General features: G+C 42.1%; 1 protein-coding gene across 1 annotated transcript in view; it reads left to right on the forward strand.

The window, feature by feature from the left end:
• The window catches only part of clip2 (CAP-GLY domain containing linker protein 2), a 32049-nt gene extending 7489 nt beyond the window's left edge, over positions 1-24560 (forward strand). The window contains exons 3-16 of the mRNA XM_088906904.1: positions 369-907; positions 9900-10024; positions 10709-10922; positions 11562-11759; positions 12474-12577; positions 13380-13440; positions 16353-17300; positions 17629-17686; positions 18537-18620; positions 19044-19200; positions 20405-20564; positions 20922-21110; positions 21383-21445; positions 22175-24560. Of these exons, the coding sequence (XP_088763030.1) occupies positions 369-907; positions 9900-10024; positions 10709-10922; positions 11562-11759; positions 12474-12577; positions 13380-13440; positions 16353-17300; positions 17629-17686; positions 18537-18620; positions 19044-19200; positions 20405-20564; positions 20922-21110; positions 21383-21445; positions 22175-22186 (2912 nt within the window). The 3' untranslated portion in view covers positions 22187-24560. The remainder of the gene's footprint in view (positions 1-368; positions 908-9899; positions 10025-10708; positions 10923-11561; positions 11760-12473; positions 12578-13379; positions 13441-16352; positions 17301-17628; positions 17687-18536; positions 18621-19043; positions 19201-20404; positions 20565-20921; positions 21111-21382; positions 21446-22174) is intronic.
• Positions 24561-25616: the final 1056 nt, after the last annotated feature.

A 25616-nucleotide genomic window follows, 5' to 3' on the forward strand; every position in this document is an offset into this window, starting at 1 on the left:
GGGGTGCTTGAAATGTGTTGATTTGGTTTTGCTAGATGTGGCAGCTTTAAACCAGCAGATGAGTCTATCTGGGTCAGATTCTGAGATACTGCAGATGAAGAGGTTGAAATATGTTTTCATGTGTGAATTCATTATACTACAGGGAACAGAAAAATGACATTTTGGCACTCTGTATTCTGCCATGTGCTCCATGTGAGTTTAGCTTCAAGGTCACAAATAGTATTTTAATAAGGGAAACAAAAATATTTCGTGTTCGGAATAACAGTGATGCTTGGAAATCTAGCACTTGCTGGAGTGGGATTACACAGAAGACCCATGTTCATTATGAGATCTTGTATCTTAATGCTCCCTGTCTGTTTTTTCCCTAGGCCCCCCTCACAAACAGGCGACGGTGACGTCAGGCAGTGCAGCTGAGAAACCAGGCTCCAAGGTGCCAGAGGTTGGCGATGACGTGCTGGGCGACTTCGTGGTTGGCGAGCGGGTGTGGGTGAACGGAGTGAAGCCGGGCGTCATCCACTATCTGGGGGAGACCCAGTTCGCCCCGGGCCAGTGGGCAGGCGTGGTGCTGAACGAGCCGGTGGGCAAGAACGACGGCTCGGTGGGCGGCGTCCGCTACTTTGAGTGCCAGCCCCTGCAGGGCATCTTCACGCGGCCCTCCAAGCTCACCCGGCAGCTCGCGGGCGAGGGGGGCGAGGGCCCGTCGGCCGACGCGGTGGCGGCCCAGAGCCTGCCGGGTCCCGGCGCCCCCGGGGCCGCTCCCGCCGCCCAGCGCGTGGTGATGCCCCTGCGGGAGAGCGTGCTCAACAGCTCGGTGAAGACCGGCAACGAGTCGGGCTCCAACATGTCCGACAGCGGCTCCGTCAAGAAAGGGGGAGACAAGGACCTGCGCGTGGGGGACCGAGTCCTGGTGAGTGCCTCGAAGCCGCCGGTCCTGAGGGACGCTCAGTCCGGCCGGATTTCCAGGCCTCTTGGAATCTCTGCTGATCACCCTTAGTCTCCTTCCTACATTACTGCGTGTCAATGAGTGTATTTCTGCATGCTTGGCTTGTCTGGAGTTAATAATTGGAATAATTCACATCCGATAGAATATTTTTTAATGACGTGACGGTTCCCACCGTGTCATTGTGAAACCATTTTCCAAGTGTGGCTTCATTACACTACAGGAAACAGGAAAATGAAAATAGAAAGAAAATAGAAGAATTAAGAATTGTGTCTCTAGCAGCCTGGTGTAATTCAAGGGTCACTTTGCAGGGCCATTGGTCATTCCTTTCATCTTCAGCAGTTTATGAAGTTTTGTTAGATGAGTTTTTTTGGTGCTGTGCACTTCAGTGTCTAGTTATTTAGACGCCCGGTTGTCTCAGATTTATAGTAGGTCAGAATTATTTTCACACCCCTGCCTCCTCCCCATTTTTAGCTGAGATTTAAGGTGGTGCAGCATGCTCATACCTGTGACTCAAAGTCCTGTCTAAATTTCAGAAAACTGCTTTTCAAGAGTGTATATTTGAAGAGAACATGGGAATATGGAATATTTATTATTCCAGGACACAAAGAGGTGAGAGCACTTGTGCAGAGTTGTAAACAACAAGGATACTTCCTTCTTTGCAACCCTAGTGATCCTGTGCTTTATATAGTACTACTACTGATTAAAAATAAAATCAGCCAAAGTCTTTCATTTACATTCTTTAACAGGGCTCAAAGTGTAGTTTACTCAACATTTTCTCATAATGACCAAGACTTTCTCTCAGTATGATTTCTAAATTTTTCCTTTAAAATGTTCGATGCAACATAGTCCAGTCTTGTTCTCTGTGCTTCTGAGACAGGCTCTGGTCTGCTACAGTATAATCTGTACTAGGAATACACAACTTTCAGTCAATGGATGATTAAATAGTGTATGATAAAATAAGTAATATTCTGTCATAATATTATAATATTAGAGAACATATTTACACTATGTAACACTATGATGTGTAGTAGTCTAGCATCCAAACATAAATACAGGTGTCAGAAGATGTTTATAAGACTTACCTTACCTTACATAGGACAATTTTGGTTTCCTACAGCTGTCTTCTATTTTCTACTTAATCCTTAGGGGTTGTTCTTGGTGAGCTGGAGTGTAAACGGACAGGCACACTCTTGGACAGGATATCATTCCATCGCAGGGCAGAAATAACATGAATTCACTTACACGGGTATACAGGGGGGAAACGATGAGATACAGATGAACCTGGAATGTATGCTTTTGAAGAGTGAGATGAAACAGCAGTAGCTGGCAAAAATGTGTACATATATATGAGGAACATGCAAACTTCACAGGGTTTATACGACAGACTGGAATCAGTTCCAGACTCCAAGACTGGGGAGACATTAATGTCTGTCACATCACCATGCTACCCACTGATACACAGTACATTCAATTTATTAAAACATGCAATTACCCATTAGGTTTTCCATACATTGTAGCCTACTGGCATATACATGTGATAAAATACATTACTTTCTACATGACCCAGTCACAAGACAATTTGATAAAAATGCCCTTTATATAGTCAGACTAATAGCTACAGGATAGCTGCATGTACAGCAGGAGTATGAAGCAGGGCATGGTATACTGATTCCAGCAGCACACTCTCTGCCAAGCTAGTACACTGGGAAAGAGCGAGGAATCCACTTACCACCCATGGATCAGGTGCTCAAGAGGATCCTTGTCCCACTTGCAATCCCCTGTCCGACTCCAAGATTCCCGAGAGCTGATGCATTAGCTATCCTCACCACACTGCCTTTGGATTTTTATCCCATCCCTCCCCCTCTTCCCTAAAAGCCTTACTAGTGTCTGATCAATAGGACCTGTCCAGCTGGATTAATGTCAAAACCACCCTGATGTCTGCTCATTGAATTACAGCAAGTGGTTTTAATAGACACATCAACCCGCTTGTTAGAATGAAGCGGTATGATTTTGTGCACCCTTAGATGCATGAGCAACATCCACAGACCCAGCACCCCGACGCCCTGAAGCTTTAGAAGGTGTCTGTTTAGGCACTGGCCTGGCTTACTGTAGTCAAACTGCTGAGACCTGAAGGGATCAGCCTACTTATGTGGGGGTCAAATGTTATCTTTAATGCGTTCAAAATCTCTTGTATATCTGGTGCAGACAGCACCAGAAATTAATGCTGTTTCAAAGTTCACCTTGAAGTTTTTAGAACAGTTTTCAAGCACTTTCACCTGCAACAAAATACTCCACCCTTTGCAAGGAATTTGGAGTACAATTTGAACAGGATGTACAGTGATGTGACAGTGAAAGTACTGTACACTTCCTTACAATTCTATGGCTTTTCATGTTAAGACAGATCTGACCTTCATCTAGTCCTCACCAAGTCTCTATAGTAGATAAATTTTACCTCATTTGAATGGTAGGTAGGTCTCTTTTCAGACCATAAAGGCCCATGGGGGAATGGGGGGACAAGGGCCACCATTTTTCTCAACCATCCAACACTGGAGGTGGAGGTGATGTGGTCAGTAGATCACATCAGATTCTGTAGTATCTTCTAACAAATAATGGGCATATACGGTATGCAATTGCTCCTGTACAATCCCATCAGACTATTTACTGAGAGCATTCTGATCAGGTTATTGATTGTTACATCAGTCCAGTAGAGCTGATTGAACCACTCTGTTTACAATATCATTAATCTTACTCATCTAGCTCTCTCTGCAGCAAAATGAACTCCACAGTGTTCTGTGTCTTAAAGACGGGAGTTTTTAATCTTCTTCATTTTTCATCCTGCATTTTGTATTTTTCAAACATTTGTTAAATAGGCCAAGGCATGTTATATTTTAAAGTCAGCATGCCTGTTTATAAAGCATTTAAAAGCATTTTGTGTGTTTGCAAAAACATATACAGTACATACTGTATACAGTAGGTTTATTGCTAATGTAAAAAATCTTATTCTAACAAGCCAATGAAATGTTTTTACTATAGGAAATCAGTCAGGTCTGGACTAGAAGATCTTGTCAAACCAAAGAAAAAATAAAAAGATTCTGCCTGCAAACTATTCTCTGGTGTTTCACACAGACCTATCTTATTTCCCTGACTGTATCCTACCCTCTTAAGGACAATCCAATGTCAATTAAATGACTGCAATAGAACCTCAAGTATTGCTTTTGTGTTCTAAAATAAGCCCAGCAATTACATTTTCTCTTTTAGGATATTAAGGAGGAATCACAATGCAAAAATTATACACACAGCACACAAAGACAGGCATTTTTCTGCATTTACTACACATCTGACTAGTTACAATGAATGCATTCCATCTTTTACCCACTAATTAAACAAAACTGCAAGCAGTACACTGCCAAATTGATATTTACTAATTTTACTGAAGACTGTAGTGCAGAATCCTTTTACAAGCCCTGCTCTTTGCCCTGTTTTACTGTAGTTATTGGAATGTTTTGTTTTGGGATGGAGCATTAAGGATGTGCCAAAGAAGTGAGGTGGCCACAGTATTATTTAAAATTACGGACGTTGGCTGAGGATACAAGAAAGTGGTTGATGTTTCCTGTTTCCAAGGCATTGTTTCTGTGAAAATGAAAAGCTTGCTGCTGCATTAACTTTCCTCAAAGTGTATCTTTAGCTGAAGATTTTTTAAATAATAATAATAATTGGGTGGCATGGTGGCGCAGTGTTTAGCAGTGGTGCCTCCCAGCACTGGGACGCTGGGTGTATTTCCTTTATCTGCTTGGAGTTTGTATACTCTCCCTGTGTTCATGTGGGTTTCCTCCTGGTGTTTCATCCTGCAATCCAAAGACATCCCGACAGGTTTATTTGCTTCTGGACTGTCAGAATAGGCTCCAGCTCCCCCCACAACCCTGTCATGAATTAAATATATGGATAGATAATAATAAAAATTTCAGATTATGCACTGAAAGTAACACTTTACCTTATGTGGTGAAGTCTTTGTTTACTGTAAGTGTACAGTATGTGTACAGGAAGTGTACAGTAAGTTAACCCCATAAGTCATTTTACTTGATCATCTGGTCTAATCTTCTGTCTGCCAGTTGGAGCATTACCAGCAACCCATATCATAAATTTAGAACTTTTAGACATCTTTGCTGCATTTAAAATGCTTTAGGGTTTAAATACTTGTCTTCAATCAGTTCAATCAGAGTTTTTTTTTCAACAGAGCTTTCTCCCAGGTCAGAGAGGTTTACTGTGAGATAACGTACAGCATGAAGATCTTAGTACAGCACTAATATATTTATGAGAAGCATGTTATATCTTTATGAGAATCATTTCTGTGCAGTTGTGGCATATTCTGGCAGAGGAAATGTAAGCTCTGCTTTGTTTTTTCTCTGCAACAAACTCTGAGATACAGCAAAAAAAAAACAACTTCCACTGAAGTGCATTTGTGTAATTTGTAGGGGATTCTGCTGAGTGTCCCTTTGCCCAGTTCTCCTCAATCACACTGACAGACAGTAAACAGGATGAAGCTAAGACTTACAGTACGCAGAGCTCCCTGACCGCAAATCACTGAACAGTGTCAGATCTGTTGATCTAAGGTGGATGTGGGTAAGAAGGACTGTAATGTTTATTCCAAGTCACCCATTGGTTTTTAAGATTTTGCTAGTTGTCTAAGTAGAATCCACAGAGATATTCCTATGAGAGCATTTTATTCATTCTCGTATACAATTGTCCTTCTATTGTACATAGAAAGCTATGATCATGGAGAAACAGGAGGAAATTACATTTCAGGCATTAGAATCGGGTGAAGAAGGCTCCACAGCTGAAAAGTTGTGTTTTCTTTCTTCTCTTTTCAGCATGCAATAAACCTATTACTTTGTCCTTTGCACCCTTTGCATGCTGACGCAGCTGACGCAGCTCCCCACCTGAACTATTAGAATAGGTGACTCTTTTTGAACCAGGTTGTGAGCATGTGGAACTCACTGATTGAAGCTGATTCACCAAAGCCTGACAAGAGACTTAAATATTCTGAGACAGGAAAGACCCAAGTTATCACACAATCACACCAGTTACTGGCATAGCTGTAAACCATAGAAAACTGGAGGGAAAGGCACTGGGTAACCCAGAATGCTGGCACTACTCTAGACATATTATTTGCAATATGCGATTACAAATAATATAACCTGGTTGACAGTATTTTCCATGTGTCATGCCAGTGTATAGAGTTACAACTAATATCCAAAGATATTGTAGGCATTGGGATTTCAGTGACAGTTTATAATACTTGTATTGTTATTTTTACAATATAGTCCTTCTCACTGGATTCAAGCTCTAGCTGAGAGAACTAAGGTCACCTCCAGCAAGGAAGCTAAACTGGTTACTTCCACAAGCCTGATTGCTTCTTCAGTTTGGTTTTAATCAGCTCATTTAATTTTTATCATTTGAGAAGTGAAGAAAAACCACTCTCGGGGCATGCACTTTGTCAGCAGCCATCATATCTAATCCAGTGCAACTTAGAATCACCTCTCATCTGAAGTGTTTTTGGTATGTCTGCTCAGCAGTGGTTCAGAAGCTAATGGCAAGTGTCTGCTCCAACAAGCCTTTTAAACCCTTTCTACATTGCTGAATGTTTTGTGTTTTGCTTACTTTTCAGTATTTTTAGTAGTGTCAAGGATTTTGTATTAAGCTTATTTGCAGCAGGAGAAGGAAATACTTTCAGACCCTTAGGGGAAACGTTCATCTCCAGTTAACTGGTGATTTGTGGGTCAGGATATATTAATAAAAATATCAGCACAAGCTACAATCTGCTGGGAGAGACCTAGCAATAGCACAAACGTGATCTGATGAAAAGTATTGTATGTCATGTGTAATGTGCAGACAATGGAGGCTTTGTCTTGAGTTTTATTGAGGAAAGGGAGAAGGTGACAGCAATAGTAAAGCAACAGTCATAAATTTAAAAAAACAGTGGGGATGTTATCAGAAAAGATGCTATATGTTGTGATCACTTTCTATGAAATTATTCATGACCTGTTATCTATTAAGTTTTATTTCTCTAATGTCATGTTTATAAATAAAAGGCCTGAAATACAGAGATCTGAGCTCCATGCACAGAGCTCACAACCTGATATTAAACCGCTTAAGTCTTATGCAACATAAAATGGCCTTTTAAGTCTTAACATCAGCTTTGCTACCATGCAAGCTTATTTCCATAGTCTCAAATAACTCACATTGCTGCATCAGACTGTATCAGTAGAGTTGTCATCGACTTTGATAAAAGGAATTCTTTTATTTTTTGAATTCAGGATTTCCTTCCAGAACGTTGTCAATTATTTTGCAGTACTCTCTGTGTCACCTTGACATTAATGTAGCTCAGGGAAGGTTCAGCCTTGTTTTCTTGGCCAGTGTCCACATCAAGTTAGAGCCCTTCCCAAAGTCTTTTTGTTTTTGTTTAAATGAACTAAAAGTGGGAGGCGGTATTGTCAGCATTGCAATTCTGGGGCCCTGGGTTAAATTCTGGATCTGCTGTCTTCGTGGAGTTTGTACTGTACATTCTCCACATGTTCATGTGAGTTTCATCCTGGTTTTCTCACACAAAAACACACTGGTTTATTAGTCAGTTAATTGGTTAATTGTGTTCAGGGAAAATTGCCCAGGTGTGAGTGTGAATGTCTGTGTCTGTGTGAGCTCTCTGATGAACTGCCTTCCATCCAGGCTGTATCCTTCCTTGTGCCTGTAGGCTCCAGCTTCCCCTGTGACCCTGAATTGAAAACTGAAAATTGAGGTTTGAAAGTGATTGGATATATTTGAAATTTATCTTCAGAGCTTCCTAAGTATGTCTGACTGCTAACAAAAGGGATCCTATGAAATCCACACTTGCCTGAGAGGCACAGCTGGAGACAGACTCTCAGTGACATCAGGGTGATCTGCAGGCTATTTTTACCACTGGGCTCTTATGAACAGCTTACCCCTGCCCTTCACTTTCCCTTCCTGTAACGGCTCGCCATCTGGAAACTACTGTATGTCCAGTGCCAGATGACATAACCACAACAGCACTATGGAAGAGTTAGCCGCGGTGCTATAAGCCTCCCAGGATGACGATGTCATCACTTGTAATGTGTCATTCGCTGGTCCTCCCAGTTCCTGGAGATTGCTCATCAATTGCGGCAAATGCCAGCTTGCATTATTGGTAGTTCCTTAGCATCTGGAAGCAGATGCCTGCCATCAGGGAACAAAAATATTTCATGTGATATTATGCAATTACTACAAAATGATCACGGAAATATTAGATAATACATTATCTCGTAATTATGAGATACCAATGATCAATTGAGCATATGAACAACCTATTGCATTGCACAATGACAACACCTGGAATGTACTGAGAGCTCAGCTCAGTGTTTAGTGTTTGTAACAATGTCCAGCACTGCAGAATTGGAATGGACGTGCCTTCAACTGGGGTTTATTCATACTGAAATGTTACAGTTTGTACCTAATGAGAACATAATCATTAAAGCCGTGAGGACTCTCACACATATCCTTTTAACTGCTTAAGACTGAAGGTCTTTTAATGATAATGTAGGTATTGTTTGACAATTGTGCTATTGTGTGGTTATCACAGAAAGTATGAGATAATGAACTCTTGCAATTATGAGATAATACAGTACATGCAATATTTTGTCTTTTATGGCAGCGATGTGCTTCTGTAATTTCTAGAGTGCGAAGGAAGAAAAAAACAATAATGGCTTTTAGTGTTGTGCCCTTTTTGAATCATGGTAAGGTCATGGAAGCATCTTGTCGTTCAGTCACTGTTTTTACTGCTTTTTTATCAGCTTGGAGATATTGTCTAAATCACAGCTCTGCAACAACCTTCCCATGAACAGGAGGCATGTGGAAGGTTCTTTTCCTACCGATTGGTTACTGCTTTCCTATCCCACCCCCCTGTCCCAGGTGACTTCCTGCTGGAACAAGCTACCTGCTTTGATATTAAACACAGACAAAAATCTTGTTCACATGGTGAAGTGTGAATTTCTGTCAACTGTATGTCATGCCTTAGAATCTACACATGCCTTGTAAACCCACATTAATGAGGTGTCTGAACTGAAAGTGATTTTTTTAAAGGCAGTCTTCAAATTTTGCTAGCTTACCTGTGAAAGCTTTTAAGGTCTGTGCTTTTTAACACATAGGTGACAGCTGGGACTTCCACAAAGTAGTAAAGTAAAGTTCTAGAATCTAGATCATCATCTTAGTTCTTGAAAACATATTCAAATCTCATGTGTGATTGTTCAAGGAATATCTTAATTCCTGTGCCCGGAATTGGACAAGCGCATATGTGAGGCTGTTTCACATTTGTCTGCATTGTATGCATGAATGGATGATGAAGTCACAAATGGGAAAGAAAAGACATCTCTCATGTGACCAAAAACTCTGAATAACTTGATGCTGAATAATCTGAGCTCGTCTGACACCAAAGTAGTGTTGGGTGGTGTGTGTTTTTCAACACTGGTATGACTAGTGTAACTAGATACTGCAATGTGCAAATAAAATGTGGGCTTTTATGTTTTCAGATTAAAATCTGCTCTATTATATTTCTTTTAAACTTTCAGGGAGGTCTTTAGATTCTTATATTTAGTTTCACTGTTGTTTCCTAAAGATGATGGCCATAGGATTACAAATCAAGAGATGATAATTCACTGGATATTTACTGGTGAACATGTAATAGAATTAACACAGGAGTTCATATTCTCTTTTATGCCTAAGGTTGTATACGTGTCTTTTGAACTACGAAATTGAATGCAATTGATTGTTTTCTAGATGTGGATTTAATGTGAATTTCATGAAACAGCATGGTCCTGGGGCCAGAATGAGGGGAGCCACTACACAAAAATGCTGAGACTGATTGTATTCTTTCCTGGTGCTCTCACGGCCCTCTGCATGTTCCCTGCAGGTGGGAGGGACGAAGACAGGTGTGGTGCGATATGTGGGAGAGACTGACTTTGCCAAGGGGGAATGGTGTGGAGTCGAGCTGGATGAGCCTTTGGGAAAGAACGACGGCGCAGTGGCAGGAACCAGGTGCAGTGTTTTCTTTCTGTAATTATTAGTTTTGAATCTGCGACGGACTGATGTCCTGTCCAGGGTGTACCCCGCCTTGCGCCTGTTGCTTGCCAGGTTAGGCTCTGGCTCCCCCGCAACCCTGAATTGGATGAAGTGGTTAGAAAATGGATGGATGGATTTGTTGTAATCATACACAGTACCCACCCAATTTTTGCGAGCATCCCTTGTTTTAACATTCAGCTCTCTGGCAACAGCTTCCGCACCTGTGTGGGAGAGAATGAGACCCACAGACCTGCTCCTCCAACACGCCCGCCTGCAGAACCAGCTTTGCTTAGTGCAGTGCAAGCTCCTCAGTGAGTGGTGGGAGAATTTGAGCTGGTTGGAACAGCTGCAGATCTCTAACAGGCCTCCAGCCACCCGGACGGTCACAGGCATTGCTGAAAAGCCAAGACAGCCCTGGCTACCCATTCCCCACCCTGCCCCTGCAGTGCTGCCTCTTGGAGAGCTCCCAGGCTTAAATCTAGGATAGGTCTTTAGTTGCACAGTTTTGCATATGCAGCTATCTTTGAAAAAGAAAGTCCTCAGACAAGAACTGGAGACTCATTCTTGTGTCTGTTCTGTGATTTTTGTGTCCTGCCTACTTTCATCGGGGCTGAAACCCCACCCACCGTTTCCCCATGATTGTGTGTGCTGTCTATCTAGGTACTTCCAGTGCCCCCCCAAGTTCGGCCTCTTCGCCCCCATCCACAAGGTGATCCGCATCGGCTTCCCCTCCACCAGCCCGGCCAAGGCCAAGAAGAGCAAGCGCATGGCGATGGGGGTGTCCTCGCTGGCCCACAGCCCCAGCAGCTCCTCCATCAGCTCCGTCAGCTCTGTGGCCTCCTCGGTGGGCGGCAGGCCCAGCCGCAGTGGCCTGGTGAGGGACGGGGGGGGGTCTTCCAGTCTTTAACTAAGCAGGGGGGACAGAGGTTGTGTCTGTCACAGCTGGGAGAGCCAGCTTGTAGGCCTCAGGGAAAATGGTGTGATCGCAGTGGTCATGGAGGCCAGTCACATCCATAATAATAATAATCAGGAACACCACTAAGATTTCTGAGGAGAATGAATAGGGAACATCGCTGGCTGCCTCTGGTTACATTTTTATATTGTTACACAAACACCAGTCTTACTGCACAATCATTTGGACTAAAGACACTTGGCTGTATCTGAGTTAATACTACATGCCTCTTAAATGTGTTCATGTGGAAGATATTGTTTTTTTTAAATTGATCTTCAATATAATTTTTCATCGTTTTCATATTGAAATACATCTAAATTACTGATAACTTGCATGTCATTTCTCTGTCACTCTTCTATGGTTCTTTCACAATAAACCACGTCACTGTGACTAAGAACCAATGTTAATGGCAAAAAGAAAGACCCATGCAATGCTGGTAACTGGTATTTTCTTCTGTAATTAATATCTTTAGACAAACACGGGCAGGTTAACATGTTGCTGAAATTGCACTGATTCAGGTTTTTTGGGGGGTTATACCAATTCCTGTCCACGTGTTTGCAGCTGACGGAGACCTCTTCCCGCTACGCACGCAAGATTTCAGGCACCACAGCCCTGCAGGAGGCACTGAAGGAGAAACAGCAGCACATCGAGCAGCTTCTGGCTGAGAGGGATCTGGAGAGGGCTGAAGTCGCCAAGGCAACCAGCCACATCTGTGAAGTGGAGAAGGAACTGAGCGTGCTTAAAGCTCAGCATGAGCAGGTAAAACTACAACAGAACGCTTTGCAAAGGAGCTTCTTGGTTCAGGACTTTGCACTTGCTTAAGACAGAGCTTCATGTCTCACCCTTAAGAAACACGGAATAAAAAAATACCACAATCTGTGCATACAGGATGTTGCATAGTGCTGAAAGAAAAATTAAAGCATCAGCAATTAAATTGGTGCTGTTTTTTATAACAATTATTTCAGAACATAAAAAAATAACAGAAATCATAACAATGCAAAAATATAAAAAGGAATACATCCCACAGAAAGAAAAGCAAAGAAGGGAAAACAGAAACAAGAGGAAACAAGCTATTTAAATAGACGTTGCAAATAAAAAATGTCCCTCTTTAAGCTGACAGTTTTTGCCCTACAGCAACGTGGTTTATCTGTACTTTCTGTAGTGAAACAAAATATAATTTAAGGGCATCTCCATCTCCACCCACCCCCTCAGAATAGAATATTTGGATACTGTTAGAAAGGCCAGTAACATTGAGCAACATTGAGCTGGAGAAGTCGCACCAGCTATGTCCGAAACCACACCTATAACAGACACTTCTAGAGTACATGTAACAGCATAGGCGCTGATTGCAATAAAAATCGTTCTGCGTTTGATATTGTTTATGAAATAAAACAGTGTACAATCATGGGTTTACTGAGATTTGTTGACAGTAACATTTTACTCAAAATGAAATCTCTCCTCTTTCCCTCCCAGTATGCCACAGAGACGGAAGCCAACCTGCAACAAGTGCGCACCCTACTGGCCAGTGCACAGAAGGACAAGGTGGAGCTCGCCAACCAGCTTGAAGAGGAGAAAAGGTAAGAATGGAAAGACAGAACCTTTTTTACACACCTTCACTCGGACCTTGGGGGACTTCCACAGAGGCTGAGGAGAATGCAAAGGTATTTGTTGTTAAATTGCTGCATTTCTCAATGGCAGAAACACTTTGATGGTGATTCATCGATTTCACGTCCTTGCGATGGGATACTGGGTGGCACTGTGGATAGCATTGCTGTTTCACAGTGCCTGGCCCCGGGTTCAATTCCTGGGGTGCAGTCTGCTTGGAGTTTGTATGTTCTCTTGGAGTTCGTTTGGGTTTCCTGCAGGTGCTCAGGTTTCCTCCCACAGTCCAAAGACATTCTTGGGGGTTAATTGGCTTCTGGGGAATTTGCCCCTGGTGTGAGTATGTGTGTCCGTGTGTATCTGTCTGCCCTGTGATGGACTGGTGCCCTGTTCAGGGTGTGCCCTGCCTTGCACGCATTGCTTGCTGAGAGGCTCCATCTATCCTGCAACCCTGAATTGGAAAAAGCAGGTAGAAAATGGATGGATGACTTTGTTCCCCCCAAATGTAAATATTTTTACTTACATCTGTGTTTATTCATAATTGTGATTTGTGTAGTTTACTTCTTTGAAAGTAAACTCCGAAGCTCAGCTTTTGAATGCCTTCCAGACATGCAGGCTGGGGAAATGGAGATCAGGTTGACTATGCTTTGCAAGACAAGCTGAGAGGCGTTTTGCAAGAGCCAGACTGGTTATACTTAATGCCAGCCCTAGATTTCAAACTCTGCAGCTGTACTCTGCTCTTTGTTGACAACCGGTGGTGATCTTGTGTTATTGCAGGAAAGTGGAGGATCTTCAGTTCAGGGTGGAAGAGGAGTCCATCACCAAGGGAGATCTAGAGGTATTTGAAACCATTTCCATTCAGTGTGGCTGATTCAGCATCAGCATCTGCAAACCTCACCTGATCTTTCCCCCGTGCTGGACAGACAGAAGATTATATTATATCCTGCTATTTGCAAGTACTTGTTTTAAAACCAAGCAGTAATCTGCCTTTAGTATATATCTTCTCTTTAATGGAAATGATCTTTCCTAAAATGAAAAGGCAAATATTTACAGTTCACACAAGATATAAGTAGTGAATAGAGCATTTCGTCACACAGTATGATGAGAACTTTATGGTCAGTGTTTCCCTTTAACAGCTAACTTTAATATTCTTTCCTTTCCTTTCGCGATAATTTATTACTTACACGATGTATGCACAATTTAAACAGATAACTCCACAGGTCTCCATATCATCATAGTGGTAATTGAGCTTCATTTTGCTGCCAAGCCATGCGCATGCAATATCTTTTACTGTAGCAGAAGGTCAAAGATCAGCTGTTATCTACTACTAACATTTCTGCTTGGTAATACATTGTCGAAACATTAATCTGCTGAGTGTAAGCAGTGTGTCACGACTTTCTTCTTGTAGAACATATTGTTCCTCGTCTAGCCTATGCTAACCAGATTGCATCCAAAGGATTCTGTTTCTTTCTGTGGATGTCATCAGTTCTAATGAAAGGGCTTCCAGATTTCAGCGTTCCCCTCCTTCTCTTGCCTGACTCTCTTTCCTGTCTGTCCGCCTCTTTCTGCTTCCTCTGCCTCTCCCACTCTCTCTCTCCCCAGACTCAGACGAAGTTGGAGCATGCCCGCATACGGCAGCTCGAGCAGAGTCTGCAGCTCGAAAAGTCAAAAGCCGAGAAACTGCAGAAAGAATTAGAGGAGAAGAGGGTAACTCAAAGCAGTCCCATTGCCCTGGCTGAGAAACGGGCTGGCTCGATTGCTTTCCGTTTTGCTTTGTTTACTGGGGATTTTGCCTTCCATGCCCACTGCACATGCTTGCTGCTGGCTTGTTCCAAAAACCTGATCTCCAACCTTCAGCCTGCACCTCACTTCTGTTTGCAGCTGTTTGGAATATTGATAACAGGGAGTCACATTGCAATGCTAAATATCTCCTATAGAGTACGTTGGACTCCTCGTGGATCATGTCCATCTAAAAGGAGGTTTGAGCAATTTTTGGGTTTCCTTTTTTCTATTTTTCCTCTTAATTAGCGAGGGTACAGGAGTATTTACCATTTGTGCCGAGAGAAGGCTCTCACTTAATCAGGTGAAAACCACACCAACCTGTTTGTACATCTCAACAAAGGCTGAAACTGTTCAGTCTTTAAAAAGGCAATTCACAAATTATTTCTTTATTGATTGCCTCTGATTTTCCTACATTAATCACTGACTTCATTGACAATGAGCTAAGTGATTGCCAAGCTAATCTTAACAGAACATTTTTTGGGAAGCCTTTGTCTTGAGTGCTAGTTTTTCTGCCTGTTTGCAAGTTATGAATTACAAAGATGTTAGCATTGTAATGGACCAGACAAAATGTTTCATGGGCATATTCATCACAGGCCTTCATATCGTAGCTCCAGATTGAGTCCATCATACCCTTGGAGAAAACACATGCAATACAATGCAGACAAACAGTTCAATAACAGCCTTTTTGACAGTGCCTTTTACATTCCAGGACCACAGAGAACCTAGCAGATAACTACTTCCAAGTAGTTCTTCCAATTAAAACTCCCCTAGATTCCTAGAATCATAACTTTGCTGGGCTGAATCCTTGCTGTAATGGCTGTACAGAGAAGTTATCTGACCAAGTATCACAAAGCTTTATTACAAGGGAGGAGTGTGTTATGGACAGGAAGCCTGCAGAATTGTCTGCATTGCTGGGAACTGCAGTACTGCTTCCGTTTGCTAACGAACCTGAGCTGTTCATTAGCCATCCAAGGTTCGGGACAAAAGAATAAGGTAAATCTGCTGTCCCCCCCTTCTCCTGTCTTTTCTCCAATTCTGACATCGCTTGCTTAAACCACGTTACGCCATGTCAACATGCTGACATGTTACGTCACAAAGCTAATTGTCATGTCTGGTTCAAAGGGATGCTAAATATCAGAAGGATAAGTCAGGTCTTAAATCTGTTCTGTTACCATTTCCAACTGCACGTCTTCTGCCACAGACCTTTCCTACCCTCACATGTAGTACAAGCCGGCTTCATGCTGAATGGGTTTTCTTTTAGCAACCATTTGGTTTGTTTCAAATGCTTCTGCACTGGCTTTGTGGAAGAAGATCCAGTATTTCACTCTGTGTTGACTGCCTGCTTGGAAAGAGCTATGTTAACATGACTGGCTTGCTTGGCTTCTAGAACGCTTATTTCTTTGTGACTTGCTTTTTCCTATGCTGTTCTTGCTGGTCAAAAGTCAGATCTGCTCAAAATCCATTAAGGGTTTCAAACACAGTCTAAAGGATTCATTTTTTAAAAACATAAAAACAGGAACATCCTTCGAACAGGGAAACTATTCATAAATGAATGAATGATTGTATCTGTTTTTGTCTAGTTTACTTTTGGGGGTCTTTTTTCAGTATTTTAATATTTGAAATAGACTCTACTCTAACCTTTTAACAGGAGATCATCTTGAGTTAAGTTAGAACCTGGTGGGGAAAAATACTTTATTTTTCAGTATATTGCAAAAACCTAGAAGTTATTCTGGCACAAAACAATAGGCAGTCTTGGTTGTTGTAACTCATAGCATGAAATTAATTTGTATTTAGAGTTCAAAATTGTGTTTGTTATGTTTTGATTTAAAATGAAGCACCTGAGCATACACCTGATTTGTTTTGCAGTTTTGCTACTCCTCAATTGTTTGGAAACACAAATTTGATTTGACACTATTTTCTGATGTTAAACCCCTTCCCACGTGTAATGCGTGTTTTCTTTATTCCCAGCAAACCACCGTGGAGGAGAAGAGCCGGGTCCTCCAGCTGGAGGAGGAGTTGGTTCTGCGAAAAGCGGAGGTTGAGGAGCTCCAGCAGAGGCTGAGGACCCCCGGCCTGGCTGATTCGGGAGACCCGGGGCCGGGGGTCAACACCGAGGCCTTCCTCCTGCGGGAGCAGCTCCTGGCGGCAGACCGCGAGCACCACAGAGAGAGCAGTCAGCTGCGGGAGAGATATGAGACGGCCCTGAGCGCCAGCCAGAAGGAGGCAGAGCGTCTGAGGACAGCCTCAGAGAAGCAGGTCCACGAGATCAGCGATCTGAAACAGAAGCTTCAGCAGGCCACCCGAGAAAACATGGAGATGATGGACAGCTGGAAGTCCAAGCTGGACAGCCTGGTGTTGGACCACCAGCGTTCACTTGAAGATCTGAAGGTCTCCCTGACTGCAGACGGCACAGGTGGCCAGCACACGGAGATGGTGGAGCTCAAGGCTGCCCTAGAAAGCCTGAAGATGGAACATCAGCTGGAGCTGGAAAACCTCAAGGCCAAACATGAGATTGAGATGGCTGTGCTGGTCAAGGAGAAGGAAGAATTCCGGGCCAGACTGCAGGAAGTGCGGGATGAGATGGAGGAAGGCAACGAAAACTGGAAGAGGCAGACAGAGGCCAAGGCTGGGCAGCATGCACTGGAGATGAAGGAGGCCACCGACAAGCTGAAGAAAGCTGAGCTCCGGCTCTGTGACCTGGAGAAACTCCACAGTGAGTACAAGGAGCAGGCCCAGGCCATAGAGTTCCTCAAGGAGCAGGTCTCACTGGCCGAGAAGAAGATGGTGGACTATGAGGCCCTGCAGAAGGCAGAGGTACAGAGCAGGAAGGACATGAGGACATTACAGGAGAAGCTGAGGGTGGCTGAAAACCAGCTACAAGCCATGGAGGCAGACCACACACCTCAGGATGCCAATGTAAGCCAGAATTGACCAAACCTGCAAGTATCTGTCTATAAGTCTGACCAAAAGGAGGACTTTACATAAAATTGACAATTTGTGTTATATTCAGTTATTTCCAAATGATGTAGAAATGTGCTTTATGAGAGTTAAATTCATTTTTGAATAGGAGGGGTGAATAGCTTTGGATATCTGGCTTGCATGAGAGATGTGGGGGGGATGAGGGGGATCTGTAATTTAAAAAGGACAAATGACAGTTAAACTTAAGGACAGAGAAGGGGTGTCTAATGTTTAAGGGGACACCAGCAATGAAAAGCTTCTCAACAAAGCTACTGTTTCCTTTTAGATGATAGAAAACAATGACATCTCAGAAGAGAAGATTAAATTGAAACAGAACTTGGAAGGTAAAGTAAACAAGTCTACTGAATTTATGAGAATCGCCAAAAGGCCGTGGTTTGCCAGCAAATCGAGGAGCTAGGCCAGCAGCAGACCTGAACAGCCTGTGGGTTTTATCTTCAGTCAGCGTTCTTCAGGATGAAATTAATAATTGGTTAAATAATGTAATCAGGAGCTCAAGTGGAACGAAAACCAGAAGAAATATCTCTCAGGACTCTTAGCCTTATCTATACCTTAGGATTGTATATACTTAGACCAAATTACCTTTAATTTGCGCTTGAACCTTTTATGAGATATCTCATCAAAATCTTTCTAGGACTCTAAATATATCATATTAGAAGCTCTTTATTGTTTGTTCGAAAAATTCAAAAAGGTAAACAAGAAATTCCTTTTCTAAAACCATGTTGGCTGTCCCTTAAAATGCCATCATTTGATTAATATTTTTCTAATTTAGCTTTACCAGCGACAGAAGTAAAATTGATTGCATGTTAGTTTCCTGATCTTGTAGTGTGCATTATTTTATGAATTGGTCTTATATCTGGAATCCTCTTGTCTGTGATTGAATCATTTCCTTAGTCATAGCAGAAATATCCCACTTAAAGGTTTATGAATAACATCCCTCATTTCCTTAATGACAACTCGGAAAATACCTTCAGGCCCCAGTGATGTATTAGTTTTAATCTATCCTAGGCCCTGTAATCTCTAAGGATCAGTTATTTTAAAACTAAAGTCTTGTTTTGCTTTGCCACAGTTAAACTTCCTGTGGCACCAATTTAAATAACGTAGCATAATGCAGTCTGGACAGAGCACTATGTACACTAAAAATGAAGCTCTATCATGTTTGTCTTCTTCCCACAGAAGCCCTGGAGAAGCTCACAAAAAGGGAAAAGGAAGTGTCCTCTCTCACATCCCAGGTTGATGCTCTCAAATCCCAAGTAGCTGGTAATTTCTTCTGTCTGTCCTGCAGTACCTTGTATTCTGCTATTCCATCTGATTCCAATCTCAGCAGAGACAAAACTAAAAAACTGACCACACACCACACACAACACGATAGGATGTACAGCAGCAATATGGAACACAGTTTTTAAATGGTAACCAACTCAAAAGTAGATCAGGAAGATAAATACAGAATGTATTGAGGCCAGTGCATTCCACAGTATTAGTGACTGTGAAGTGAGTGCTCTATATCGTAGGGCACACACGCTGGTCCTTTGATGATTTAAGTTTGCAATTCAGGAATTAGGCAGGAAATGTATAGTTTATGATTTAATAAACAGAGCCATTCTTTGCCCCATATGTGTGTTCTAGAAAATGGCCAACTTTATAAAACTCTGTTCTAAATCAAGCTCTGTTGTTCTCCCACAGGCCTGGAGAGCAAGTGTCGATCTGGGGAAAAGAAGGTGGACAACCTTCTCCGGGACAAACAGCGTATAGAAAAAGACCTGGAGGCTATTACTAGGAAATCCCATGATGCCTCTGGACAACTGGTCCTCATTAGCCAGGAGTTGTTGAGGAAGGAAAGGTGAGTTTTTTCTTTCTCAGTTTTGTTTTCCTTCCTGAGGTTTCAACCTTTTCTGTGCTTCTGGGGTGTGATTTCTGTGAAACTATTGCGTTGAGGTCCAAAACCCTCACCTGGTTATTGGAACCCTACTTGAAATAAAGGAAAGTAATTGAAAAATATCACCTGCCATGTCAGTTTTTTTTTAACTGAGTAAATCTATTAAATCCCACATATCGCTTGCCTTTCATTCTTATTTTCCTTGGCTGAGATGTATTCTTCTTTGTTTTCCCACGTTCCCTTGCAGACTTTGTATCTGAGGAGACGTTTAAACCTGGATCATTCTGTGACAGATTAGGCTGTGTCTGCAGAATTCATCTTGGTTGTTTAGCAAGCTGTGCCACGTTCATTCCAGCAACCTTGAATCACCTCTTTGCATTGTAACTTTCAGGCATTATTGAACGTCCTGCCTGCCAGATTCCCTCCACTTTGTTTAAAAGCAGTTAAGGTAATTAGGACACTTAGTCTGATTAAAGCTTAGACTAAAATGTCAATCTTCGTCTTAATCGATACTCGCTTGGTTCAGCATGTTTTCATTTTGGAGAAGGAAAGGACAATTCTAGGTTGCTGATTGCAAAGCAATTTAAACTAAATATAATGAATTATAGGCACATATCTTAAAAGCTTCCATTTGGATTGTGGGAAGCGTTCTACAGCCTGAAGACCATGTTGTAGAACTAGGCTGTGTCAGTCGCTTATGTTGGTCGGGAGGTCACTCTTTGGTCACCCAAAATTATCTGAGCAGTGATCAAGCTAGGTTGCATTAAAGGTAATCAAGGAAAAGACTGAATTCCTTTTAGCAATAATGCATTTATTAAGAGATGCGTAGTCCCTTGTGTTCCATAATCTACATTGTGAAAGGAAGTCATCAGCAGAACACCCACACATCTCTCTCAGACAGGTGTAGGAATGTTGTACCAAGTCTCTTTTATCAGTGAGGCTTTCAGTAACAGGACCTGATGGATTCATTTTCCAGCTTTGCTGAATATAAAACTTATAAGTTTATTTCCATCGATGATCAAGACCGTCGTAACATCTAGCAGTTGACGAGCCAGCTGAATGTGGTCCCAGGATCAAATGCAGCCAGCATCTTTGAGAGCGACTGTATGAGTCAGTAACCATTCTTATACTCACAGGGATGATCCGTCTGCCTGTGTCTCATTCCCAGAAGCCTGAACGAGCTGAGGGTGCTGCTCCTGGAGTCTCCGCGGCACTCCCCTGGCCTGGACAGGGACCTGAGCCGTGAAGTGCACAAGGCGGAGTGGAGACTGAAGGAGCAGAAGCTGCAAGAAGACATCAAGGGCCTGAGAGAGAAACTACTGCTGTTGGTGAGGCTGGGGGGCTGCAAAGTTGGGATCACAAAAAATTTAGTGGTGGAGCACTAGGATGTTCATTATCCCTGTTCCTTACGCAGAACACAGGTCTTCACTGTTGACTGACATGTTGCGAATGATAACTGTCAGTAGCCAATGGCAGTGTCTTTACGGGGAACACTGGAAAGGAAGTAATTACCCACCATACAAGCTGCTTTGATGTGCCTTATTGTGCTTTAAGATTGTGCTCAACCTGAACGCTTGAGTGATCAGAAATGTGGAAGATTGCTCGTTCTTTTTTATTGGCTGTTTTACGAATTTGTCAATAGATGTCTGGAGACATTTACAGTGCGTATTTAAAACCTTGCTCAGGATCGGGAGAAGTCTTCTCCCGACCACCGCCGGTACTCCATGATTGACCCCTCGGCCACGGACACGGAGCTGAGCCGTCTGCAGCAGAGGCTGCTCAGCACAGAGGACGCTCTGCGAAATGCGCTGGAGCACAACCAGCAGGTGGACAAGCTGGTGGAGGCCATGCGGACTCGTCCGGACAAGACCCAGGTAACCTGGGAAGGCTACTCGTCTTGTTTCTAGGTAGGCTAGAAATGAGAGGAGGCCATTCAGCCCATCTAGCCTCTGTGGGAGAGAATAGTTATTGACCCAGGGATCTAATCTATCATGTCTATAATATATATATAGCCATGACTGGTATATTCTCACAACCCTAGGGGTTTCATATTCTGGGGATACAGGAGATGCCAGTGTCAGTAGCCAGAACTCCTGGGCTGGGGACTGATTCCTCCCTCATGCCTAAAGTTGTGCATGTCTTCCAGGCTTTGGGCAGCTCAAATTCTGCCAATGGGATTCACCAACAGGACAAGCCCTTTATACAGGAGGTGAGTAAGGCATTACCAGGGTGTGGAGGGGAACACTCCAGTCCTCTTCCACAGGGGCTCTCTCTTAAAAGGATTCAGCTTGGAAAATGTTCACTACATGCAGTGTTACATGCTGTTGAGCATGTGAGTGTTCATATTATCAAAATAAGAGTGGAATACTTGCCACTAGTCAGAGAAAAGTCACATGGAAGGCTATCCAACTTGTGGTCAGCATTTTCTGTTTTTTGAATACAAGATATATTGTACTGTGTTTTTATTATTATTTTAATTTATGCTGATTTAATCTATGGCTATTTTATGTAGATGTACTGTATTACTATTTAGCAACTGCTCACTGCTGATGAGGGTCACGGTGGTAACAGGCTGAGCAGAGCAGAGCAGACTGCCCTTTCCCCAGCAACAGTGTCCAGCTCCTCCTGAGGGGTGGTACCTACTGTCTGGGGACTTAATATCATCAGAGGTGGCACAGTGATGCAGTGGTTAACATTGCTGCCTCATAGCACTGGGGCACCGGGTCCAGTTCTGCACTTTCTGCCTGGGGTTTGTATGTTCTCCCCATTTTGGTGTGTTTCCTCTGGGTTCTCTGGTTTCCTTCCACATTTCAAAGACAAACGAATAGGTTAATTGGCTTCTGGGGAAATAGCTAACAACTAACCTACTGTATGTGGTATCTTTCTGAATTCATTTGACTGAATTATCTATAAACCATTCAATATGTTTGATTTCCAGGAAAAGCACTGATAAAGGAAGAGAAGGTGACAGGAAGAGAAATGTCTTCAAACTCGAGTCTCCAAAGGCATCTTCAGAGAGACTAGTCTCACAATGGGACAGTGGAGAATTGCTCTTCTGACTCACTGGCCTCCTGAAGTTGCTTTAAGGCATTTTCTATTTCCAGTTTTACCAAAATCCTGGGTCTGTGGTTTAGTATTAAGAAATAAGTGGTCATCTTTTTGATTCCACAGACCAAACTAAATAGCTTGGAATCTCACATCCACCCTGATATTCCTGAAAACTGTGATGGATCAGACTTTTTCGGGGTACGGTTCTCCCCCACCATAGTTTTCAGACTTCCGACTGAGAAGCCTGGAAATTCAGATGAGCTCTAATGGCATTAGTACTGAGTCAGAAAGCTGGATCCTTGTTTCTCTCACAATTGACATCAACGACTGGAAGAGCTATCCCTTAATTTCTCTCCAAGAGGTGTAAATTGATACCTACAGGTGTGATGTGTAACACCAATCACTGGGGCAACCTCATCATCGGGATGGAATCAGTTTAATCAAGATTTTAACTCACACTTGTATTTTATTTATTTCTTGCAATAGTGAAGCACTTTTCAAGTGTACTCTTCTTAATCTAATCTACATGGGCATGATATTGACACATGCAGATTTGGAACAACCTGCAAACCTTTACTTTGTCTACAGGAGCTATGAGGCCTAACATCTTTTCCAGTTGGTTCTGTATCTACATGTGAATTATTTTTGAGGTACTAGATTTGTCTGAGACTCTGTTTTATAAGAGTTGAAATGTTACTGTTATGGACCTGTGCATAATGCTTTATCCAGCCTGAACTGAATTCAGCAGTGGAGATGAACAGTTTATTCTAATAACTAACCATTCTCAACTGAACTCCACTGAACTCTGCAAAGCTCTGTGCTCGACTTGACACTGGCAAACCACTGCAAATAGTATTTTGTAATCTTAGAAACTGTCATAGGAAGGATGCCTTTTAATTTAAAACGTCAGTATTAATTGAAAATCCTTTAGTTCTGAACCTTAATTAATGGGTAAATGTCTTAATGTGAAGGGTAACCAGGTAGCCAAGTCATAATCTCATCTACTAGTATGGCACCAGAATTTCAACAGAGTCTATGCTTATATGTCTGTCTTTCTACATTCGGGGATGTTATACACAAAAGTGGGCGTTACAGTACATACAGTACAAGTGAGCACCATTCCTTTCAGGAGGCAGGCTGCCATAAACATGTTGTGAGGGAATAGGATTACCTCCTGAATGGCAGGTAAAACTCTTGTAACATAACAGTCCAGTGGGCTTATTGTGGGCCAGGATTGCCATTTGGTCAGGTGGGGTATAAATGAAACATGGGAACAGAAGTGCCAGGAGGAACCCAAATTCTGATGCCCACCTCCTCCCCCATTCAACAGGAACAGAAGGGGGTCCTATGTGTACCCCTCACCCAACTATTTGGTGAAATGATACCAGTCCAAACAAAAACCCGAAAGATGCAACTCGCTTAATTTTTCTTTGCTCCAGAGCATACGAAGGCTGCAAAAACATAAGAACAGTTCCAAACAACAGCAGGCCATTCTGCCTAACGAGCCTGTTTGGTAGTTAGTAGCTAACCGATCCAGGGATCTTGTCCAGCAATTTCGTGAAAGAAGCCAAGGTGTCAGCTTGCACCACATGGCTGGGTAGCTTGTTCCACACTCCCACAACCTGTTGGGTAAAGAAGTGCCTCCTGTTCTCAGTTTTAAATGCACCTCACAATTGAAAGAAAACCAGGAAAAGTTACTAGCAGCTGGATGCAGAAGACAACGAGCTTAAAAGACTTTGGTTTATCATCTTTTTATGATAATTGGAATCTTGTGTTATGAATGATAACCATTAACATTTTGTACAGCTCTCATTCTGTCTTCCACATAGCAACACTATTCTCCCATGAGGTCCTGTGATGACATGTTCTTACAGCTTCTAGTACCTTCCAGAATTCATTATGGGCTAATGAGCTCCAGAAGTGTTGAATTAAATTCTACAGAACCAAGATGCCAGAAATTCATCTGTCATTGGTTTGATAACAATCAAATATGTTACACCTTGATGAATCTGTGAAGGAAAGGGAAAAGATGTCTTGAACTTGAAACTAACAGGGAAAACCTAAAAACCAGGCAAAATGACAACAGTCAGAGAGCAGGGGTATCCCTAGTCTGGAATGGGTTGAATTTAACGTATCTGTAACTCTGAAGTCAACCAGTTCGAGATCGCAGATGTAAATCCTGTCATTTCCTATGGTACTGTATCTCCACAAATCCTAAGACTCCTCAGCTATTAAATGTTAAAAATAATGGACAATAAAAAAGCTGCTGTGTTTTATGTGCAAGGTTATTGTTTTTTGTTTCAGTATGATTTATGTGTGAATGAGTGAGGCAATGTTTTGCACCTCTTAGTTAACTTCATTCCCATGATTCCTGATTGTCACTTGCTGTTTGTAGGCTCTATATCTCAAAGGCTTTACTAAAGCAAACAATATGTACAGTCAAAAATACTGATCCAGTAACCTTTATTCTTAGAAATAAGGATCCTGTTATAAGCTTATTATTTGTAATGTAGCTATAGTTTGAGGGAAAAGGTAAGTGTGAAAAATGTAAAATCTACAGTATATTGGATATCCATGATTAAGATTTGTTTTTGTATATGCATAAAAGAGATAACATAAAAGTGGTATACTTATAATTTCTTAAAGAGGAAAGTGTATATATGTTTTCAAAAAAAAAGTGAATAAGTAAAAATCCTAAACCACTACCTGTAACATCAATGGCATATTTAGAATGTAGGATGGAAAGGATCCACACCCTCTAAGTGAAGGTGAGTAAAAAATAGTTTCCTTCATGCTGGAAATAATCAGCTCTGTTTCTTAGGCAAACATTTTTCCAAGGGAAGCAACCTGTTTAAACTGAGCCACAGATCAATAATGTTTTTGTGCACTTCCAATTGAAAAAATATTATTTTATCTATGGTGAGGGGTAGGAATAAAACATTCTGTTTTATAAGTGGGATAAGAGATGAGGGGTCTCCAGTTAACTGGAATAATGTACGGATCTTAGAGCCTTTAGTATTTCACCTCAGTTTATTTGTCATATTGTATACACAGGTGCAATGAATTACACCTTAATGTTTTACCTAATTTTCTGGGCAATAAAAAACTTACATATCCAGCTTTTTATATCACAAATGTTACAGACAAAAAATTTCTTGTTGCTTGTTTATAGTGCTGCTTTTCTGTAATTTTTTTTAAAATATCAAATTTAATTAGAATCTATACTATACACAAAGGTAAATTAGTAAACAAAGGTGAATTTGTGAGTTGGCTACCACATACGTGCTTGGGATGGTAGTCCTTCAGTGAAACCCAGACTGCTGCTCCAGGTC

Source organism: Atractosteus spatula, chromosome 27, assembly GCF_055471065.1.
Source record: "Atractosteus spatula isolate fAtrSpa1 chromosome 27, fAtrSpa1.hap1, whole genome shotgun sequence".
Classification (NCBI taxonomy): Eukaryota; Metazoa; Chordata; class Actinopteri; order Semionotiformes; family Lepisosteidae; genus Atractosteus; species Atractosteus spatula.